This window comes from Procambarus clarkii, chromosome 40, assembly GCF_040958095.1.
Source record: "Procambarus clarkii isolate CNS0578487 chromosome 40, FALCON_Pclarkii_2.0, whole genome shotgun sequence".
In the NCBI taxonomy this organism is placed as follows: domain Eukaryota; kingdom Metazoa; phylum Arthropoda; class Malacostraca; order Decapoda; family Cambaridae; genus Procambarus; species Procambarus clarkii.
This window is the reverse complement of record NC_091189.1, coordinates 22,724,891-22,745,095: the sequence shown is the minus strand read 5'-3', so window position 1 is coordinate 22,745,095 and position 20,205 is coordinate 22,724,891. Positions and strand designations below refer to the sequence as shown.

Here is a 20,205-nt window from a genome sequence, read left to right as displayed (position 1 = left end):
ACCGTGGACATCTTCAAGAGAAAACTGGACAGTTTTCTAAGAGAAGTTCCGGATCAGCCGGGCTGTGGTGGGTACGTGGCCCTGCGGGCCGCTCCAAGCAACAGCCTGGTGGACCAAACTCTCACAAGTCGAGCCTGGCCTCGGGCCGGGCTTGGGGAGTAGAAGAACTCCCAGAACCCCATCAACCAGGTATCAACCAGGTATCCCCCTCTTTGTTTTCAACTCTCTATCCAACCCTTCCCTCCCACTCCCGATTCTTTTGAACCATCTCTCTTCTCTTCCCGTTTTGTGCAGTGCACTTCGCTCTTTTCACACACTCCTCTTGCTCACTAATAATGCCTTCCTGTTTAGGCTCTTAATAACACTATTTAAATTGAATAATGAGCCACAGATATTCAGATATGTTGTTAATCATTTTTGTTACTGTTTCAGGTGACATTGGTAACTACTATTATGGTCAGGGCCACCCAATGAAGCCTCATAGAATTCGTATGACACATAATCTACTTTTAAACTATGGCCTCTACAGAAAGATGGAGATATATGTGAGTACAATGGGATTTCTTTTAATCGCACATAAACCTTTATGCATGTTATAATGTACTGTGGTATCAGTGAGCCCATGCTATGGGTTATCTTGAGATGATTTCGGGGCTTAGTGTCCTCGCAACCTGGTCCTCAACCAGGCTTCCACCCTCAGGAAGCAACCCGTGACAGCTGACTAACTCCCAGGTACCTATTTACTGCTAGGTAACAGGGGCAACAGGGTGAAAGAAACTCTACCCATTTTTTTTCGCCGGCGCCCAGGTTCGAACCCTGGGACCACACGATCACGCGTCCAGTGTTCAGTCCGCTCAGCCACCGGCTTCTGAGTGAAGTGCATTCTCAGTGTTTGCTAATACTAAGTGGTCAGTTCTATTAAACTTTATACAGTACTGTACTGTATGTTCACTAATTGTGCATCCTGTCCTCCTAAGGTTTCCCAACATCAAGAAAAGGTCTATTTAAAGTGTCGTCTCCTAACATACCAGAGGACCCAAAACAGAAAACGGGACAGTACGTCACTTTCGCGAGCCACTTCCATTTTCTAGTACAGTACAACAATTTTGGTGTTATGTAACGCATACAAGGGAAAAGTGACGTTCTTTGTAGGAGGACAGGTTGAATTGTGATCATATGGGGACAACCTAAATGGGAATCATGTGGTAGTTCTTATTAGCTGAAATTCCTGAGAGGCTCATACAAAAAAAAATTATATTGTCCCACACCCAACATAATACATATTTCCACATGCAATAAACATAAATATGCAATGTTAGGGGAGGATCTTCATATAATAAATAAACTTGAATGACAAAGATATTTCAAGTTGGTAGGTTTAACATGTGCTTGAGCAATGAAGGATTAGAGTCCCTGGCAGCACTCATAGTGGCACTATAACTCTTAACTTGCTCTTAACACTACCACATTGCAGCTGCTTTCACACACAGTTTTGAACAAAAAATAATAGTATCTATCAAAGGAAAAGGTTAAGAAAGACATGCTTGAACCTCGGCGCTGCTCCACTGTGTGTAGCTGACATCCTCCCAGGGCGCACGAAAAAGAAAATTCTCTCAAATTTGTTTTCCTTCAAATACAGTACAACCTCAATTTAATTAACTATATAGGACTAACCATAATTTGTTGCAGTGAGGGATTTTTTGCAACTGGAAATGTCTCCAAGATGCAGTTCCCATGTCCTGTGGGTTAATTTCACTTTGCAAAATTTTCATTTCAACCTATGATAGACAACTACCAAATGAATGTCTGCAAAAAAAATGTAACCACATCTAGCTTGTTTCTTGTGTCCCCTGCTACAAACTCATTTTCAAAAGGTACCAGAGTGGTCACAAAGTGTCACATGGGTGGGCAACTTTACAGGACTGGGATGGGTTCACTCAGGACTTAATAATCAGGCTGGCAATTACAGTACAAGGGAAATACTCCTATACAGTACAGTATTAGCAGGGAAATGCACTATACAGTCTGTACACTCAATTTTCAATGATCGGTTATTATTTGTATGAAAATTAAATATTTTATTATTTTATTTGATATTAATGTAATGTTTTAATGTAATTCAAGTTGTGAACAAAGACTGCCACATGTCGTTCAGTAACCCTGCCACAAAATCCAGTCAGTAATTAAAATTTTGTTCAAATTAAGTAATCAAGAACTGAGTATTTTGGTTGGAATACTCAAAGGGCCAGATTACTGTGGTCCAAATTAGCAAACTTTAACATTATACAGTAGATTAAAAATTTTGTTTGGTCATTTGGGCTATGCAGCAGCATGCAACTGTTTGGTTGACCAGACCAGGCATGTCAAACATGCGGCCCTTTGCAAGCACACCTGCAGCCCGCACAAAGGGCCACAGTCGTAAAGTGATAAAACATTTTAAGTACTACAAATATTCTGCAATAATTTTTATTAAATGACTTCAATCAGTTGTGGTGTGTGGTCCACATGAGAACACAGATGTGACCCATGTGGCCCTCGGGGGACCCTCATTTGTGATGTGTGGCCCTCATGACAACACAGATGTGACCCACGTGGCCCTCGGAGGGACCCTCAGTTGGTGTGTGGGCCCCTCATGACAGCACAGATGTTACCCACGTGGCCCTCGGGGGGACCCTTAGTTGTGGTGTGTGGGCCCCTCATGACAGCACAGATGTTACCCACATGGCCCTCAGGGGGACCCTCAGTTGTGGTGTGTGGGCCCCTCATGACAGCACAGATGTTACCCACGTGGCCCTCGGGGGGACCCTCAATTGTGGTGTGTGGGCCCCTAATGACATCACAGATGTTACCCACGTGGCCCTCATGACAACACAGATATGACTCGCATGGCCCTCGGGGGACTCTCAGTTGTGGTGTGTGGCCCTCATGACAACACAGATATGACTCATGTGGCCCTCAGGGGGACCCTCAGTTGTGGTGTGTGGGCCCCTCATGACAGCACAGATGTTACCCACGTGGCCCTCGGGGGGACCCTCAATTGTGGTGTGTGGGCCCCTCATGACATCACAGATGTTACCCATGTGGCCCTCATGACAACACAGATATGACTCGCATGGCCCTCGGGGGACCTTCAGTTTGACATGCCTGGCCTAGACCATGAGTGCAGGCTTGATCAATATTATGTGAATCTTCTCACCCCTTCCTCCTGTTTTGCTAGTACTTATTGTAACTATGTGATCAGTCATGCTAATATGTAGTAATGGAGTCCAAGTGAGCCACTTTTTGTACTACAGTATTTTTATATAGTCTGGAAAATACACAGTTTAAAAACCAGACTTAAATATTCCTATGCCTACTATAGCACACATACTGAATGTACAGTATTAGGCCTCAGATAGCATGTATTAGGACTAGAATGTTACATTAGGTTAGGTTTTATTAGCAATATAAATCTAAAAAAATTTCCAGTTTGGACAAATTCATTACTACAAAACTCTACTTTCTGCTGGTCCATAACAACATACTGTGTGTGTACTTTTTGACCACATTGTTACTAAAAGTACTTTTCATTTTAGGAGGATGGGCTGATGTATTGTACATTCACAATCAGCATTGAATGCATGAACACATTAACAAGTCTAAGATATGGGGGATTAAGATGTCACTCAAGTGATTTTATAATTGCAATAGTAAATGTGTATAAATTGCAGCAGTAGTATTGCAGTGAAGGTGACTTGGGACTAAAATAGATTTGATATGATTGTAGGATTCAAAATACTGTTCAGTGTTTGTATTTGATGTATACATGTTTCAGAGGCCGCACAAAGCAACACAAGATGAGATGACCAAGTTTCACAGTGATGACTATATTAGATTTATTCGATCCATCCGACCAGATAACATGAACGAATACAACAAACAGATGCAAAAATGTGAGTATCAAACTATAAAATCTCTTCTATCCTTCCACTTTCTCCGGCAAGTCAAGTTAAGTAATTTAATGTCAGAAATTTATTGCATTTCAATAATAATAATTAATATTAATAACTCATTGTGTTGGAGAACAGGCTGCCGTCAACCCCCCCCCCTCCCCTCCCCTCCCCCCAGGGTAGAATTGCTGACTTGGATACAACGCCACAAGAAGCTGACTAACTCTGGGTATCTATTTACTGCTAGGTGAACAGGGCATTAGGTAATGGGAAATGCACCCATCCTTTACTCTCACGCCTGGGATTCAAACCTAGAATTTTCGATTGTGAGTCGAGACTGAACTCTACTGTGTTCTACCTGGACACTAAATCCAGGTAAATTATAATCCTCTTTCCCACATTTGTTTATATTAAGCAGGGAAGCATTAGTCTAATGAAATAATGGCAGTAGTACAAAATTTTAAGTTAAAATATATTTCAAAATTTCACTAGTTCATTCACCATATCATATGTACTACAGTACATAGCATGGAGAACTAACACTATCATACTCAAGCAAGTCATCCACAGCAGGATCCCACTGTTTTTTGAGACCAGGTGTACGCTGTCCCTAGTAAGCTGGAAAATATACAGTTTAAAAACCAAACTTAAATATTCCTATTCCTACTATAGCACACATACTGAATGTACAGTATTAGGCCTCAGATAGCATGTATTAGGACTAGGATGGTTACAGTAGGTTAGGTTTTATTAGCAATATAAATCTAAAAAAAAATCCAGTTTGGACAAATTCATTACTACAAAACTCTACTTTCTGCTGGTTCATAACAACATAATGTATGTGTACTTTTTGACCACATTGTTACTACAAGTACTTTTCATTTTAGGAGGATGGGCTGATGTATTGTACATTCACAATGAGCATTGAATGCATGAACATATTAACAAGTCTAAGATATGGGGATTAAGATGTCAGCCCCATGCACTCAGCCCCGGGTCCAGACTCATAGAATTCAATATGTACAAAAGAAATGCAAAGAGCCAGTAGCACAGACACTCAGTATAGTGTGGAGGAAGAGCTTGGACACGGGAGATACTAGGAGATACTAGAGATGTGCTTAAATCATCTCGGTATAAATCGGGAGATACTAGATTTGCTTAAATCAGCAGACATAGCTCCTGTATACAAGGGAGGGAGCAAAGCATTGGCAAAGAATTAAAGACCAGTTGCATTAATGTCCCACATCATAAAATTATTTGAGTGAGATCAAGAGTCAGGTCACCAGTTTCATGAAGACTAATGACCTTCACCACCCAGGTCAACATGGATTTAGAGCGGGAAGATCATGCCTTGCACAGCTAGTTGAGCACTGCGGCGAAACCACTGAGGCATTAGAAGAAAAACCTAATCCTTGCCCCATGACTTTTCCTTATTTTCATATCAGATGTAGACAAAAATACAAGTCATAGCTTTGTATCATCCTTTGCAGATGAAAATTACCTCTGCTGAAGACATTGAAAAACAACAAACGTAAAAAATAAAATTTTTGACTGGGCAGCAGAAAATATGATGATGTTTAAAAGTGATAAATTCCAGGTGCTCAGGTACAGTAAAAATTAGGACCTTAAACATAATACAGGGTACAAAACACAATCAAATCTGCCCATAATTGGAAAGCAGCATGTAAAGCATTTGGGAATAATGATGTCTGACGACCTAACATTTAGGGAGCATAACCAAGCAAATATTGCGTCAGCCAGAAAAATGATAAGATGGATTACAAGAACTTCAAATCCAGGGATCCCATCACAATGATTGTACTATTCAAATCACTTGTGATGTCACATATTGAATATTGCTCAGTACTCACTTCCCCCTTCAGAGCAAGAGAGATTGCTGAAATAGAGGAAGTACAGAGAACATATACGGCATACATAGGCGCGATAAAGCACCTAAATTATTGGGATCGTCTCAAAGCTCTCCAAATGCACTCATTAGAAAGGAGACGAGAGAGATATCAAATAATACATAGGTGGAAAATACTGGAGGGCCAGGTCCCAAATATGCACAGTAAAATAACAACATACTGGAGTGAACAATATGGAAGAAAATGCAGAATAGAACCAGTGAAGAGTAGGGGTGCCATAGGTACAATTAGAGAACACTGTATAAACATCAGAGGTCCACAGTTGTTCAACATCCTCCCAGCGAGTATAAGAAATATTGCCAGAATCACCATGGACATCTTCAAGAGAAAATTAGATAGTTTTCTTCAAGAAATGCTGGACCAACTGGGCTGTGGTGGATATGTGGGCCTGTGGGGCCCATCCAAGCGACAGCCTGGTGGACCAAGCTCTCATAAGCAGAAGAACTCCCAGAACTATATCAAGCAGGTATATAGAAAGAAAACAGTTGCTCATTCACAAACTGCAGAGGCACCTAGCCTTGTTCTACAGTAGAGCCAATGTTCCTTCAGTCAATCTGTCAGTTCTACTATCCAAATGGGCTTGGATAGTAGAATCTCCAGTCCTCAAATACACTTTATTAGTTTATCATCAAATTGTTCAGTGCATCCAAACCATCTTGGTGCCTTTTTTTTTCTCTCTCTCCTTTCCACTAATGCCTTCCCCACCCTGTGAAAGTTTCAAATTAAGTATGATAATGTTTGCATGTGTGTGTGCATAGTTTGTTGATATATATATTTTTTTCTTTATTTTAAATACAGTCAATGTTGGAGAGGATTGTCCAGTATTTGATGGCCTGTACGAGTTCTGCCAGCTGTCGTCGGGTGGTTCCATCGCTGGAGCTGTGAAGCTAAATAAGCAAGCATGTGATATTGCTGTCAACTGGGCGGGTGGTCTTCATCATGCCAAAAAGGTACTGGGTCATTAATACATCCTTATGTGTAGTCTTGTGTTTTAGTTATACTGTAATTAGAGAACTGTGGTGAAAAAATATTGTGTTCCAGTCAGTTGGTGTGTGTGTATGTGGCAAGTCCAAAGAAGTGGGTTCAGTCTCCATACAACCTCAATATTTTCTCGTAGATATACAGTAGTATAATGTTTTTGTGATTTCATTGTGTATGTTTGTTATGTTCTGCCTTCATTGTAAAGTGCAACCTCAAGTCTAGGCTACAGTAATGTACATAATTTCAGACTGCTGGAGTTTGGGGCAAAAACTCTGAACGTTGAAAAAGTTTGAATGAGCACATCTTTGTGTATATGTACACATCCAAATTTATACCACCAATGCATGTTATAAACAAGGTGGTCCAGAAGTTACTTAACTGTAATACTATTGAACATGTATTAATTGTCATAAGTGAAAATAAAAATATAACAAAATTAATAAAAATTCAATTGTAATTTGTTTAAATCATGTATTTTTATTAATCTTATTTTTTATTTTGATACTCATTTTTATATGATTGTTAATAAAACTGAAAAGGGAGAAATTGTAAACTAAGGGCCACGAACTTGAGCTTAGAAAGCCAGCGTGCTGAAAAGATGCCTGAAAGTTTTTTTTTTTTTTTTTTTTTTTCCTCCAAATGGTGTAATAGGCAGTTAAAAAAAGTTTAGTGGAATGCCAAAACCCTCAGTGGTTTCAAAGTCTCATATGACAGAATACCGTGAAAATAGCATACCACAAGTATAGCTCTCATCCTGTACTTACACTTTGGTAATCTCTCACAGGCACTAACCACAGACCTCTCGTACACCAGTTCTTGGATCTACCTCTTATTACACTTCATTTGACGTTTACACAATTGTTGTTGTTCAACTTCCACACACTAGCAGGGTGGTTTTGCCTTTCAACTTCCACATACTGGCAGAGTGGGTTTTGATGTTCAACTTCCACATACTGACGGGGTGGTTTTCATGTTCAACTTTCACATACTGACAGGGGGGGGTTGACATTCAACTTCCACATACTGACAGGGGGGGGGGGTTAACATTGCAATTCTCAAAACAACCCCAGATGTCTAAAGGTAAACAACCCAACCATACTAGCTCATCACCACCCAATCTAACTCGGCCTAACCAAACAGAACCCAACCCGTTCTCGCACTTTCTTATAGTCAATATTGACTTATTAAATAAGTGCATATGTGACATACTAATTCATTGTGACTATTTTAGTTTACCTTGAAAAGCTTCATAGAAAACACCGACCTTACCTAACCTTCTTAGTATGTTAAGATAAGCATCTTATTGTTTCAAAATTACAATTATTACTTAACCTATACCTATAATAGGTTAAGTAATAATTGTAATTACCTATACCTATAGTAGGTTAAGTAATAATTGTAATTACCTATACCTATAATAGGTTAAGTAATAATTGTAATTACAAAGCAATAAGATGCTTACCTTAACATACTAAGAAGGTTAGGTAAGGTCGGTGTTTTCTATGAAGCTTCTCAAGGTAAACTAAAATAGTCACAATGAATTAGTATGTCACATATGCACTTATTTAACACTTTCGCGCTCCGTGGAAACTCGCGGTTGACAGGGGGTAGGTAGCCCCTCCGTGCGGGTAAGCGCGCGGTGACACCCAAATGTGTATACTCGTTCCAGCTTTCTCACCTTAATTCTCGTGCTACGTCGCTCGTTTTGGTATCATTGTGTTCGCAATTAATTTCTCTACAGGTGTGTATAAATATAATGTCCAAAAGCCTAGCGTGACTCCCAACAGCAAAGCGTAAAGTCGGCAAAAACGCACAAAATCAGTAACATGTGCATTCTCGTTCCATTTTTTTACCCTAATTCTCGTGCTACGTTGCTCGTTTTGGTATCATTGTGTTCGCAATTAAATTCCCTACAGATGTGTATGAATAAAATGTACAAAAGGCTGGAGTGCCACCCCGCAGAAAAGCCTAAAGTTACCCGTGAACGAGCACCATTTTGTACATTGCAACCTAATGTTCAACTCGTTCAATTTGATAACATCAAATTTCGTGCTACGTCGCTCATTTTGGTATCAAATTGTTCGCAATAAAAAGGCGATTATTTTAAAACTAGTCCCAGAATAATAGAGCAATAACTGGATTTTTAACAAATATTTTAATTCTGGACGTTCATCATCACAAATTTATTTATATCTTTCCAGTGTTCTGACATAAATATTTGTGTTACATCTTTCATTTTGGTATCAAATTGTTCGCAATAAAAAGGCGCACATTTTAAAACAAGTCCCAAGATAATAGGACAATAAATAGAATTTTAACAAATATTTTAATATTCGGACCATAGGCCTATTTATAATATTTCAAGTGTTTGGACATCAAGTTTCATGTTATATCTTTGATTTTGGTATCAAATTGTGTGCAATCTAAAGGCGCTTATTTTAAAACCACTACCAGATTGATCCGATAAAATTTAAATTTTTAAAAAATATTTTAATGAGTGACTCAGTATTGCGTCGTTGGAACCCATTCAGTAGAAAAATGAGTGACGAGATAGTCAGTCTGTGGAACGCGAAAGTGTTAATAAGTCAATATTAATATTGACTTAAAGAAATTGCGAGAAGGGGTTGACAGAACCACACCTACCCTTACAGAATCAAACTGTACCTCATCTCACCTTACAGAACATAAAGTGACCTATCGTATCCTAATAGAATCTCACCTAATCTATCTTAACCTAACAGGACCACACCTGATCTTTGTCCAAAATGCACAACAAAAAAATTACAAAATGCATAATTGGAGATTCGCCAAATTGAGGTTCCAATATATTATTAGAGGAACAAAATCATATACAAATTCCTACTGTCAATACTTCCTAATTGCCTCACACAAATTAAGTCCATCTCTAGTGCCCATTTATATGTGCAGTGTACTTTTATTACGGGCTATTCATGCCTGTGCCACCTCTTGGGTGGCTTAATCTTCATCGGTCAATACTTTTAACCCTTTAACTGCGCAACGCGCCTGCAGGCCCACATCTGGGGTGCACTATGTGCCTCCGGGTATTTGTATTTTTCACGTTCCATTCAAAACTCCCGTGGCTACATGGGGTTCACATCAGCTTCCTCAGGGCTCTTATAAACAGACGCCATCTTTAAAAAAAATCGTGGTCCACATTCCCGGGTGTGAGAGCCTCAGTAGTGAATGAGCAACCAAGGCCGGCGCACGCAGCATGAGCTCACAGCACTGCTGTTCAGCTTGGGACCACAGCATCGCCTAATAATGTCAAAATATATATATAACTTGTATTATTTAGCTATGATAGTATTACAGAAGAGCTTGAGTGTGATAATGACTGTGTACAATGTTCAAATATTAGTGATTCAATGCTGTTCACGATGTTCACAGCGCTAGCCACAGCACCACAACATTATTTCGTCCATCTAGGAATCTTCAAAAGACTTCTTAGGTTCCTTTACAAAATAAACTTGTGATCAATTATGTATTTATAGAATTTAGTGACCAGTTTTGTGATAACAGCAGGATTGTGGTGATAATAATAAGCACTGTGCGTAGTATTGTGGGAGGAATAATTGTGGTGAGGGAGAGAATCGAGGTAGCCTCACTGTGTGGCAGCCACTCTTGTTTTGCTCATCATACTAGCTTAGTGGTTCGCTATGGTGAACACATTTGTACATGGGTATATACAATGTGTGTGTGTATAGTGTAGTAACAGCAACAGGAGTATGTTGGGAGGAGCTATTTTGGTGAGGGAGGTGATGTAATTGTAGTGTCGTCTGCTGGCTGCTGTGTGATTTCTCATGCAGTGTATGGTGGCCACTGTAAAGTTTGGACACAATATCGGCTTACTTGCATAGTTCTGGTGAATAAAACTTGAAGGTAGGTATGCTTAACATGTGTAAATAGTGTAATACAAACAATAACAGTATGGTGGGAGGAGCAATGTTGTCACGTAAGATGTTGGAGGAGTGAGGGAGAGACTAGATATTGGAGAAGTGAGGGTGTGGCAGCTGACACTCGCAGAGTTCTGAGTGTGTTCATGGTGAATGTATATAGTGTGTGATAGTGTATAGTGTGTAAATACAATATATATACATAAATTAGCATAATACAATGGAAGTATGTGTCGGATATGTGTACACACATGTCATGCACATAACACAGTGTCTTCAGACAGTACGGATGTTCTACTGCCATAATATAGTGTACGTGTTCATTATACATAGGATTGGCACGTAAAAGCATATAAAATGTATTTGGAACTGTGCGCAGAAAATGAACAAATATATATTCGCGGCAACTCGCGTATCCTGCCCCGAGCACCCTACCGGCCCCAGAGGCGTATGCCACGGGTGACCAGGCAATGATGACGTCACGCACGAACTTACGGACCCCATAGCAGCTAAAGTACTTACAATTTCGACCTTCTGTTACTATACCCTTACTCGGGAAAGGATTTTTGAAACTTTAAAAACAGAAAAGAAATTTTTCTAGAGATTTTATTTCCTGCGCACTGGGGGAAGGGGTGTCATATTTGGAGGCCGTGCAGTTAAGGGGTTAATCGCATGACCTGTATATTCAACATTTTTCTTGTAGTTGTATTTTACATGTATGTTGTTCAGACTTCGAATTATGACAAAAAGCTGAACTAGTTCCCACTTATTTCAACCTGCAAAGCTCATCCATTTGATGTCTTAAGTTATTATTAAACACCAAAATATTTTGATATTAATGTCAAGTGAAGTTAGCAGAGGAGAGATAGACACTCACCTGATGTACTAGGAGCTCTGTATCAAGAACGCTCACGCATAGTCAAAGATGGGAGATATATATCCGACATGTCACCAAACTCAAGTTGCTAACTTCAGCTCTCTAATATATAACAAAGCCCTATTATTACAGTTACATTAATTCTATTATAAAAATTGATAATTGAACTCAATCCTTGAAACTTAAAATATCATGATTAGTACAGCTAATTATAAATAAACATCATCATATTTTGCTGTACAGTATTTTAGGTGAAAAATAAACAAAATTTGTTATACTGTACTGTATCTACTGTTTAAAAATACTGTATTTAAAGTATGTACTTAATGCCTCTGAAGAGCCTGTAATGTACTGTATTTTGTTGCATGAAAAATAGTTTAAAACAAGGAGAAACAAATGGGAAGAATAAAAACAAATGCTATTGATCATGTTAATTAACAGTAGTGTGCATAACTTGATATATAATAAGTTCACATAGCATGTTATGATACTAACAACACTTTACCTTACATCCTCTTTAGTTATTTATACAAATCAAAAATGTGTAAACCTGTAGGACTATTTTAGTGAAATGTGCTTTGTGCAGTTGCCATTAGAGGGCAGCACATAACAGATCATATACGAGCAATTTTCAGTCGCACTACAATTGTATTGTTGAACATTACATTGTACAGAAATGTTTTTAACACTATATGGCCAAGGATTATATGTGGCTGCACATAAAAATTTTGTGTGACGATTTAACTGTTGCACTCCGAGGGCTAATAGACAATTGGTGCAAGATATTTTGTTAATAAAATTTACTGCTTTTGTTTAAGATGTATATGAATATTCATATTTAACTTGTTTTCAGTCTTAATCACATACAATACAATACCATACTTCAAGCATTTCATCATCTCCTTTCACTTTTCCAGAGTGAAGCATCAGGGTTTTGCTATGTCAATGATATTGTTTTAGCAATATTGGAACTGCTCAAGTACCACCAGAGAGTTCTCTACATTGATATTGACATTCATCATGGTGATGGTGTTGAAGAAGCCTTCTACACTACTGACCGAGTAATGACCGTTTCCTTCCACAAGTACGGAGAATATTTCCCGGGCACTGGTGATCTTAGAGTAAGTGTTTTTGTTTTTAATTTTAGTAGGTAGACCTTTGATGTTTTAGCTTCAATTGCCAGGGGACAGGTAGCCTGTGTGTATAGATATATATATATATATACTTCTGGTTTGTATTGAGGGCCCTCTCAAAGTCAAACTACTGACTCTTCCCAGGATGCAACCCTACAACTGTTGCCTAACTGCTGGGTACTTGTTTACTGCTAGGTGAACATAGGCATTAGGTGATGGGAAATGGGCCTAACCATTTCTGTCCTGCCTGGGAATCAAACCCGGGATCCCTGATTTTGAGTTAAGAACGAACTGCATTATGAGACCCTTTAGTAAAGGTTTCCAATAACATTACCTATGTGCCAGGAATAGGTCTATCTTTTGAATGAAATAGTATCTAGACTGGAACAGTGAATGCTCAATGAATATCTTAGCTCTAGATTCTCACTTAACTTTGTGATAGGATATACACATTACTGTATCGAACTTGGTTAATAATTACTTGTTACATTGCAGGATATCGGTGCAGGCAAAGGCAAATATTATGCTGTAAACTTTCCGCTAAGAGATGGCATTGATGATGAAAGTTACGAGAGCATATTTGTACCTATTCTAACAAAGGTTAGTTATGTTTCAATCAAGTTCTGCTTTGGCTATTCAGTATGTTCACTGAAGCAGCCTGTATAATTTTTTCATTCTTGTTTCTAGGTGCATGTTAATGATGAGTGTTTCTTTTATTATGAGATAGCATCATTGTCATGTAAATGTTTTAATATTTAAGATGGTACTATTATTTTTGGAGAGATGTGAAGGTTGTGAGGCTACAATACAGTACTGTATAATGTATTTGGGATGTGTGTGTGTGCAGTAGTACTGTAGTATGCTTAGTTTTAAGCACAAGGCATTAAAGATTAAGTGATTTATTACTAATTCATCGATTTCATTTTTAAAAGATTTTATTTTTTTAATGCAATGTGCTGACAGTATAAAGTCTAATATTTGTGATATCTTTTTTGTAGGTGATGGAGACTTACCAGCCGTCTGCTATTGTTCTTCAGTGTGGCGCAGACTCTTTATCAGGAGACAGACTTGGTTGCTTCAATCTCACATTGAAAGGTAAACCATTGTAGAGAAAGTAGAGAATAAGCCGTAATATTTAAAAGTATGATTATGTACACACCTTCTTACTTCTTATTTTCATACAGGTATTTTTTTGTCCCACAATGGCAGCATGCGTTATATGTATTTTTGTAAATTCTCACTAAGTGGTAGACTATCCAGGTTGTAAAAGATGCATGAGATATACAAGACAGACATCTTGAGATCTTGAGGTTATCTTGAGATGATTTCGGGGCTTAGCGCTCCCGTGTTCCCGCGGCCCGGTCCTCGACCAGGCCTCATTTTTGTTACACATCCCCAGGAAGCAGCCCGTAGCAGCTGTCTAACTCCCAGGTACCTGTTTGCTGCTAGGTAACAGGGGCATCAGGGTGAAAGAAACATTTTGCCCATTTGTCTCCGCTTCCAACGGGGATCAAACCCGGAACCTCGACACTACGAATCTGAAGCACTGTCCACTTAACTGTCAGGTGCCCAGAACATGGCCATAGGCTGAGTTTGAGGGAGTACAAGAATGCCCACAACCCACTCTAGGTATACTCCAGACAACAAAAACAGTTTCCAAAGAAGTGTGAGAGAAGGCATAAGACTGCGTGGTCAGGAAAGGTGGTGACATACCTACCTGTAGAACAACAGAGGCTGTAATAGAGAATGGTGGGTTTCTTCACTAGTAGTACTCAATGATAAGATCAAAATATAATAAATACATAATAAATATGAAATGGTTTTAATGTGTTGAACAAATGGATGATGGAAGACTGGTGTATATTGAAGGGAATTTTTAGGATTGGAGGCAGATAAGGAAGACCAGGAAGATGATGAAGAAATGTTGGTTTTATTTATGAGGAAGCTGAGATTGAGCATGAACAATGTGTACAGGAATTGGTAAAAGGCATGTAGTAGGCATTACTTGAAGATATTTTTATTAATACAAATCTAAGAACATGCAGCACTTAACTATAATCTACAACAAATAAGCATTGCATAGTAAGGGGTAGCACTAAACAAGGTGTGCCTTCTTAGAGTGAATGTTCAGTGCCATTGGAATTGGCATTTCAGAGATCGTTACATTCTTTTACCCATAATATGTAAGAGACTGCCGAGTGAAACCATTCATGAGGCATGCGGTAGATGTCATGTTCTAGGCCTGATGAGCCACAAATTAGTTTTACAAGGCTAAAACACTGAGCCAGGGCTTTATAATGCAACATGGTGATTATGCTATCTTCAGAGAAGTAATGTGAAGGTAAGGCATCATATGGAGAAAGCCAAATCAGTATGATTACTGTATATAGCATTTGGAAGGGATACAAGGACATGGTCATGGGATATGAAGACAGTGAAGGAATGGTCCCCCAACAATTTGGGCTATTGGGGATTTGAAGCCAACCCTGCAAAGAGTGAAGCTGTTGCTGCACTGACAAGTCCAAGTGGTTGGAAGTAATGTTAAATAATGGTTGATTGGGTGAAGTGACTGACTGTCCAACTTTATGAAACACATTCATGGAGCACCAGGACCACGATATGAAAGGTGCTCATTCACAGGAAAGTATGCATTCTCTTCCATGCTATTTGGTAATGGAGAGATGCGATACCCTTTGAAATGTGGTGTCCCAAGATACTTAGCAGCATTCGGGTAACTCATTTGGTTTACCAATGGCTAGTGTTGAGTGGCTCTGATCTTGGCTGGAGGTAAGGCTTCTTTAGTGAGTTGGTCAGTTGAACTATTTCTGTTTGGAACCAGCAGACCCTCACAATTGTCATAACTTGGCTAACTGAGCATTTCCAGTAGGAACTTGCATAGTTCCAACTGGAAAACTTACCTATTGCATTTCACTTTTATAAACCATTGTTCACAATGGTGTATTTAGGTTTGGGACTTGTCACACACCTTGTGGTAGGGATAAAGCAATGCAGATTCAGGAAATATTTTACTTAATTTATTAAGTGTGGTGAGCGCTGAATGACGACCTGTCGCAGTACTGGGCTTGGAGCTCAAATTCTACAATAAGTGTGATGATGACTTATGATGCTATCTTTAACCACTATATTTTCAACTTGTCCTCTCCTTTGTTATCATAACCAATGTTACAAATGCAGTCTGTTAACAAAAGTAACAAATCACAAATATTCACATTTTCTGTGCGTTGAACTCAATAGGTTAGTTGGGTTGCTTGAGTTTGTAAGTTTCTGATTACACCAAAAGGGTGGATTTTTTATGAAGTGGCAAATAAAGAGAAAATGCAGGTATATTATGCTTGACATGTATACACATACCTGAGATTGTGTGCACCTCTGTATTTAATCCAACCAATGTTACTGGAAATTGAGGTCATAAGTAGGTACTGTACAGTAGTAGATTGTTTAGTGTATTAGTACAATTTCCTTGCATTCAATATAATTTACCTAGAAATGTTTTCTATCCTTAGGACATGCTAAATGTGTGGAGTTTGTCAAGAAGTACAATTTACCACTTCTACTCTTGGGTGGCGGAGGATACACAATTCGCAATGTTGCAAGGTGCTGGACATATGAAACTGCTGTTGCATTAAGTACAGATATTGCTAATGAGCTTCCATACAATGACTACTTTGAATATTTTGGACCAGACTTTAAGCTGCACATAAGCCCTTCAAACATGGCAAACCAAAACACACCAGAATATTTGGACAAAATTAAAACAAGATTATTTGAAAATTTGAGAATGCTTCCACATGCTCCTGGAGTGCAAAGCATTGGTAAGTAATTAAAATTGTACTTTTTCGTGTATGTGATTATCCCGGCTTTAAAATATATTTTTAAACAGTACTCGGTATCTTTTGCTATGATATTGTAGGTAATTATACTGTTGATCTAGAGTCCCTTATGATATATTTATTCAGAAACAATCTACTCATAGTACAAGAGAGCTATATAAGTAATATTTGTGATATAGGAGTTAAGTATATTAATTGTTAAACAAATTTCTTGGAGCAAATTAAGAGAATGCGAATAGGCACACTCCACGTAAATCGTAATATTCTCATTTGCAGCTATCCCAGAGGACGGTGTAGCAGAAGAAAGTGAAGATGAGGATAAGGCCAGTCCAGACGAAAGGATATCTATTCGTGCTTCTGATAAAAGAATTGCTCCCGATAATGAGTATTCTGATTCCGAAGATGAGGGCGATGGCCGTAGAGATGAAAGATCGTTTAAGCCAAAGAAGAAGACGAAGACAGACGAGGCCGCTGCTAACAATGGTGCCGGAGACGACAAAAAGGAAGCATCCGTAACAAAAGATGATAAGAGTGGGACACAGGTGGGACCAAATGAAACCAAAGTAGAGTCTTGAGAAAAAGTTTATTTTAATGATTCAATTTAATTAGTAAAATATATTTAGGTTAATGATTTCCACAAAGTATTGACATTGTAATTAGCTTTGTCAGATCTGTGTGCATTTTTCATGTGACTTGTTAGTTGACATGAAGTGATGAAGTGATTGCTCAGCACAAGTTACAGTTTGGTTAAAGTTTGCTCGTGAGATTTCTCAGGGCATTTATGATCATTATTCTTGTTCTGGCTAGACATTTCATATTCAATGTACTAAAAGTTCATATTCTGATAATTTGCATGTGCCTTGACATGTTTTGTGTAAACTTAAAGATTATTCATCAGCATTATTGAAGTTGATGGTCTGGCAAGTTACACGTTTCTTAATATTTTCAGTTTAACCGAGATTGATGCTGCGTCAAGTCATGTGTTTCTTAGAATTTTCACCATTAATAATGGGATGCCCTGGAAGGTTTCCTGTTTCATACCATTTTCACCAGTACTAAGATTGATATGCAAGGTCAGTCGTCACTTCCAGTAATTGCTGATATATTGTCTACATTTTTCTCTGGGTAGTACTCTCTATAACTGAGGTCTTAATGAAAAGTGTGGCTGGAAATGATAGGTTGCTCTTTACTTGTAGTCAGTATTATATAAATCTCATGGTTCATTAAAAGCATGCAAGATGATTACAGTAATTCTGTGTTTTGCTCATGTTTGAAGTATACCATGTTCCTAATTCAATGTTCTTCAATTGTACTGTAGATGTTTTTCTCAAGTTTTGTATATATGAGTTGGTGGTACAGTATATACACTACAGATACAGGAATTTTCTCATTAAAATTCGTAATATAATGTCTAGTATTTACAACTTACAAATTTTGTTTAGTTTACAAACCAAAATAGGTCATTTTTCCTGTAGGAATTATGGAGTTAATTTGCATCACGCATAATTTTCACAATGAATGGATGGTGTGTAATTTATCACCTCGTTTTGACACATTTATTTTAACCTCCATTGAACCAATTTTATAGTTTTATTATTAGGAAGTAGTCTGTATGTGTAATGACTCCAAAAACAATCTGTGGTAAATTTCTTAGTCAGACTGTGCAGGCTGTGCACATCTTTAACCATTTGACTTTCCTCATTTGGGTAAGTTGGAATGTAGCCGCAGAGTAGAGACGTGCAGAAGTAAGCTGCTGTATGGCATGGATCATTTGTAAGATGTACTAGTGTTTATGTTGCAATACTTTTAAATATATTAAAATCCAGGTCTAATGACGTGTGAATATTTTTATTTACCAGAGCTATCTTAAAAATGTGAACTTAAGTACAGTGATTTGAAACTAAATTATGTAGATGTAGTTCATCTATCATTCATGTATTAAATGCTATTGGGGGATAATTTATATCTAGTTGCAATAAGAAATATTTTGTTCACTTCACCTGTTAAAGATGATTTATTTTGATATTAACTTGAAATATTCTTTTTCGAAGTTCATTGGAACAGCATGGCAGTGTTGGCAAAGTTCCATTCATGAGGTTGGGAGCCTGAGTAATATTGCACATATTACCCAGATGTGTTTACCTTATGCAAGTGAGCTGTAGTTGGGGACAATAGTCTAAGTGTACAAATTATTTATTAACGATTTAGGAACTTGGGTAACTAGTTGGGATTATGTTTCGACATTTATCACCATTTCATTTATAAAGCTGAACTTTACTTTCATCCGATTTTGTGACATTATACTGGAGACAGTAATCATGAACTGTAAATATGAAAAAGGTCATATATTTTGATAATTTAGTTACCATTTCATACATCACATTGGGGGATCATTCTCCATTTTTACCATTCACTGCCATGTTTTTACATAGTGTGGTGTAATTTGCACTTGTGATGACAACATTCTTGGTGATGTAATAATGTTTTCCAAATCTTTGGAAGAATTCATGTTTGTCAAAGACACCAAAAGATTTTTTTTATTAATTTGTCTAATTTCACATGTAGTTGTAAATTTTATGCTTCTAATAAACAAATGCCTTTTGTAAATAGGAATTTTCTTTACCGTAAATATTCTAAAAGTATGTAGAGGTATTTTAGAGTGTTGTTAAAATTAATTGGTAGAAGTTTAATGTTATTCATACACGGATACTGTACAAAGATACATAAATTAAAAGTGCCTTAACAGTGTTGTCACTACCACTTACTACCTAATGAAGGTGGGGAATGAAGTACAGTAATAATTATGTCAATATTAACTCCTACAGCTGTACATAAGCGATTGGTCTGTGCCTAGAAAACTGTTAACAAATTGTGTAATGCCCTAACAAGCCTCTGAACCCAGTAAACGAGTAACTTTTGTTTTACTCTTTCTACTTTCTAAAATATATATATATATATATATATATATATATATATATATATATATATATATATATATTATTTGTATTTTTTTTTTGTAAAATTATTCAAAATACTGTAATGCATATTTTAAAAATGTATTACTGAACTTATAAAATTGTACAGGAGAGTTTATGACATTCTGGACCTACTATGAGGACACTATGTACAAGCCCGTTACTTTTACATAGACGACTCCTGACACCTGTTGGCAGGCTGGGAGCTTTCCCTTCCCATAGCTCATGGTAAGCCTTACCCTACTAGTTTTACAGACAGGAGGGGTACAGGAGTAGAGAACTGCTGACTCCTGTTAGCAGGCTGAGAGCTTTCCCTTCCCGTAGCTCATGGTAAGCCTTACCTTACTAGTTTTACACACAGGAGCAGATGACTGCTGACTCCTGTTAGCAGGCTGGGAGCTTTCCCTTCCCATAGCTCATAATAAGCCTTACCCTACTAGTTTTACACATCGGAGAGTACAGGAGTAGACGACTGCTGACTCCTGTTGGCAGGCTGAGAGCTTTCCCTTCCAATAGCTCATGGTAAGCCTTACCCTACTAGTTTTACATACAGGTGGGTATAGGAGCATATGACTGCTGACTTCTGTTAGTAGGCTGAGAACTTTCTCTTCCCATAG

The 20,205-nt window shown here is 38.0% G+C and overlaps 1 protein-coding gene across 2 annotated transcripts in view; it reads left to right on the top strand.

Moving 5' to 3' along the window:
* HDAC1 (histone deacetylase 1) overlaps positions 1 to 19,220 on the top strand; it is a 38,507-nt gene extending 19,287 nt beyond the window's left edge. Inside the window, exons 2-10 of one of the 2 annotated variants that reach the window (XM_069338856.1) lie at positions 433 to 545; positions 3,815 to 3,932; positions 6,656 to 6,807; positions 12,547 to 12,750; positions 13,258 to 13,362; positions 13,761 to 13,857; positions 16,287 to 16,595; positions 16,890 to 17,155; positions 17,563 to 19,220. In XM_069338856.1, coding sequence (XP_069194957.1) covers positions 433 to 545; positions 3,815 to 3,932; positions 6,656 to 6,807; positions 12,547 to 12,750; positions 13,258 to 13,362; positions 13,761 to 13,857; positions 16,287 to 16,595; positions 16,890 to 17,155; positions 17,563 to 17,577 — 1,379 coding nt within the window. In that variant the 3' untranslated portion in view covers positions 17,578 to 19,220. Of the gene's footprint in view, positions 1 to 432; positions 546 to 3,814; positions 3,933 to 6,655; positions 6,808 to 12,546; positions 12,751 to 13,257; positions 13,363 to 13,760; positions 13,858 to 16,286; positions 16,596 to 16,889 lie in introns of both variants that reach the window. The other variant, XM_069338855.1, reaches the window with a different exon arrangement.
* Positions 19,221 to 20,205: the final 985 nt, after the last annotated feature.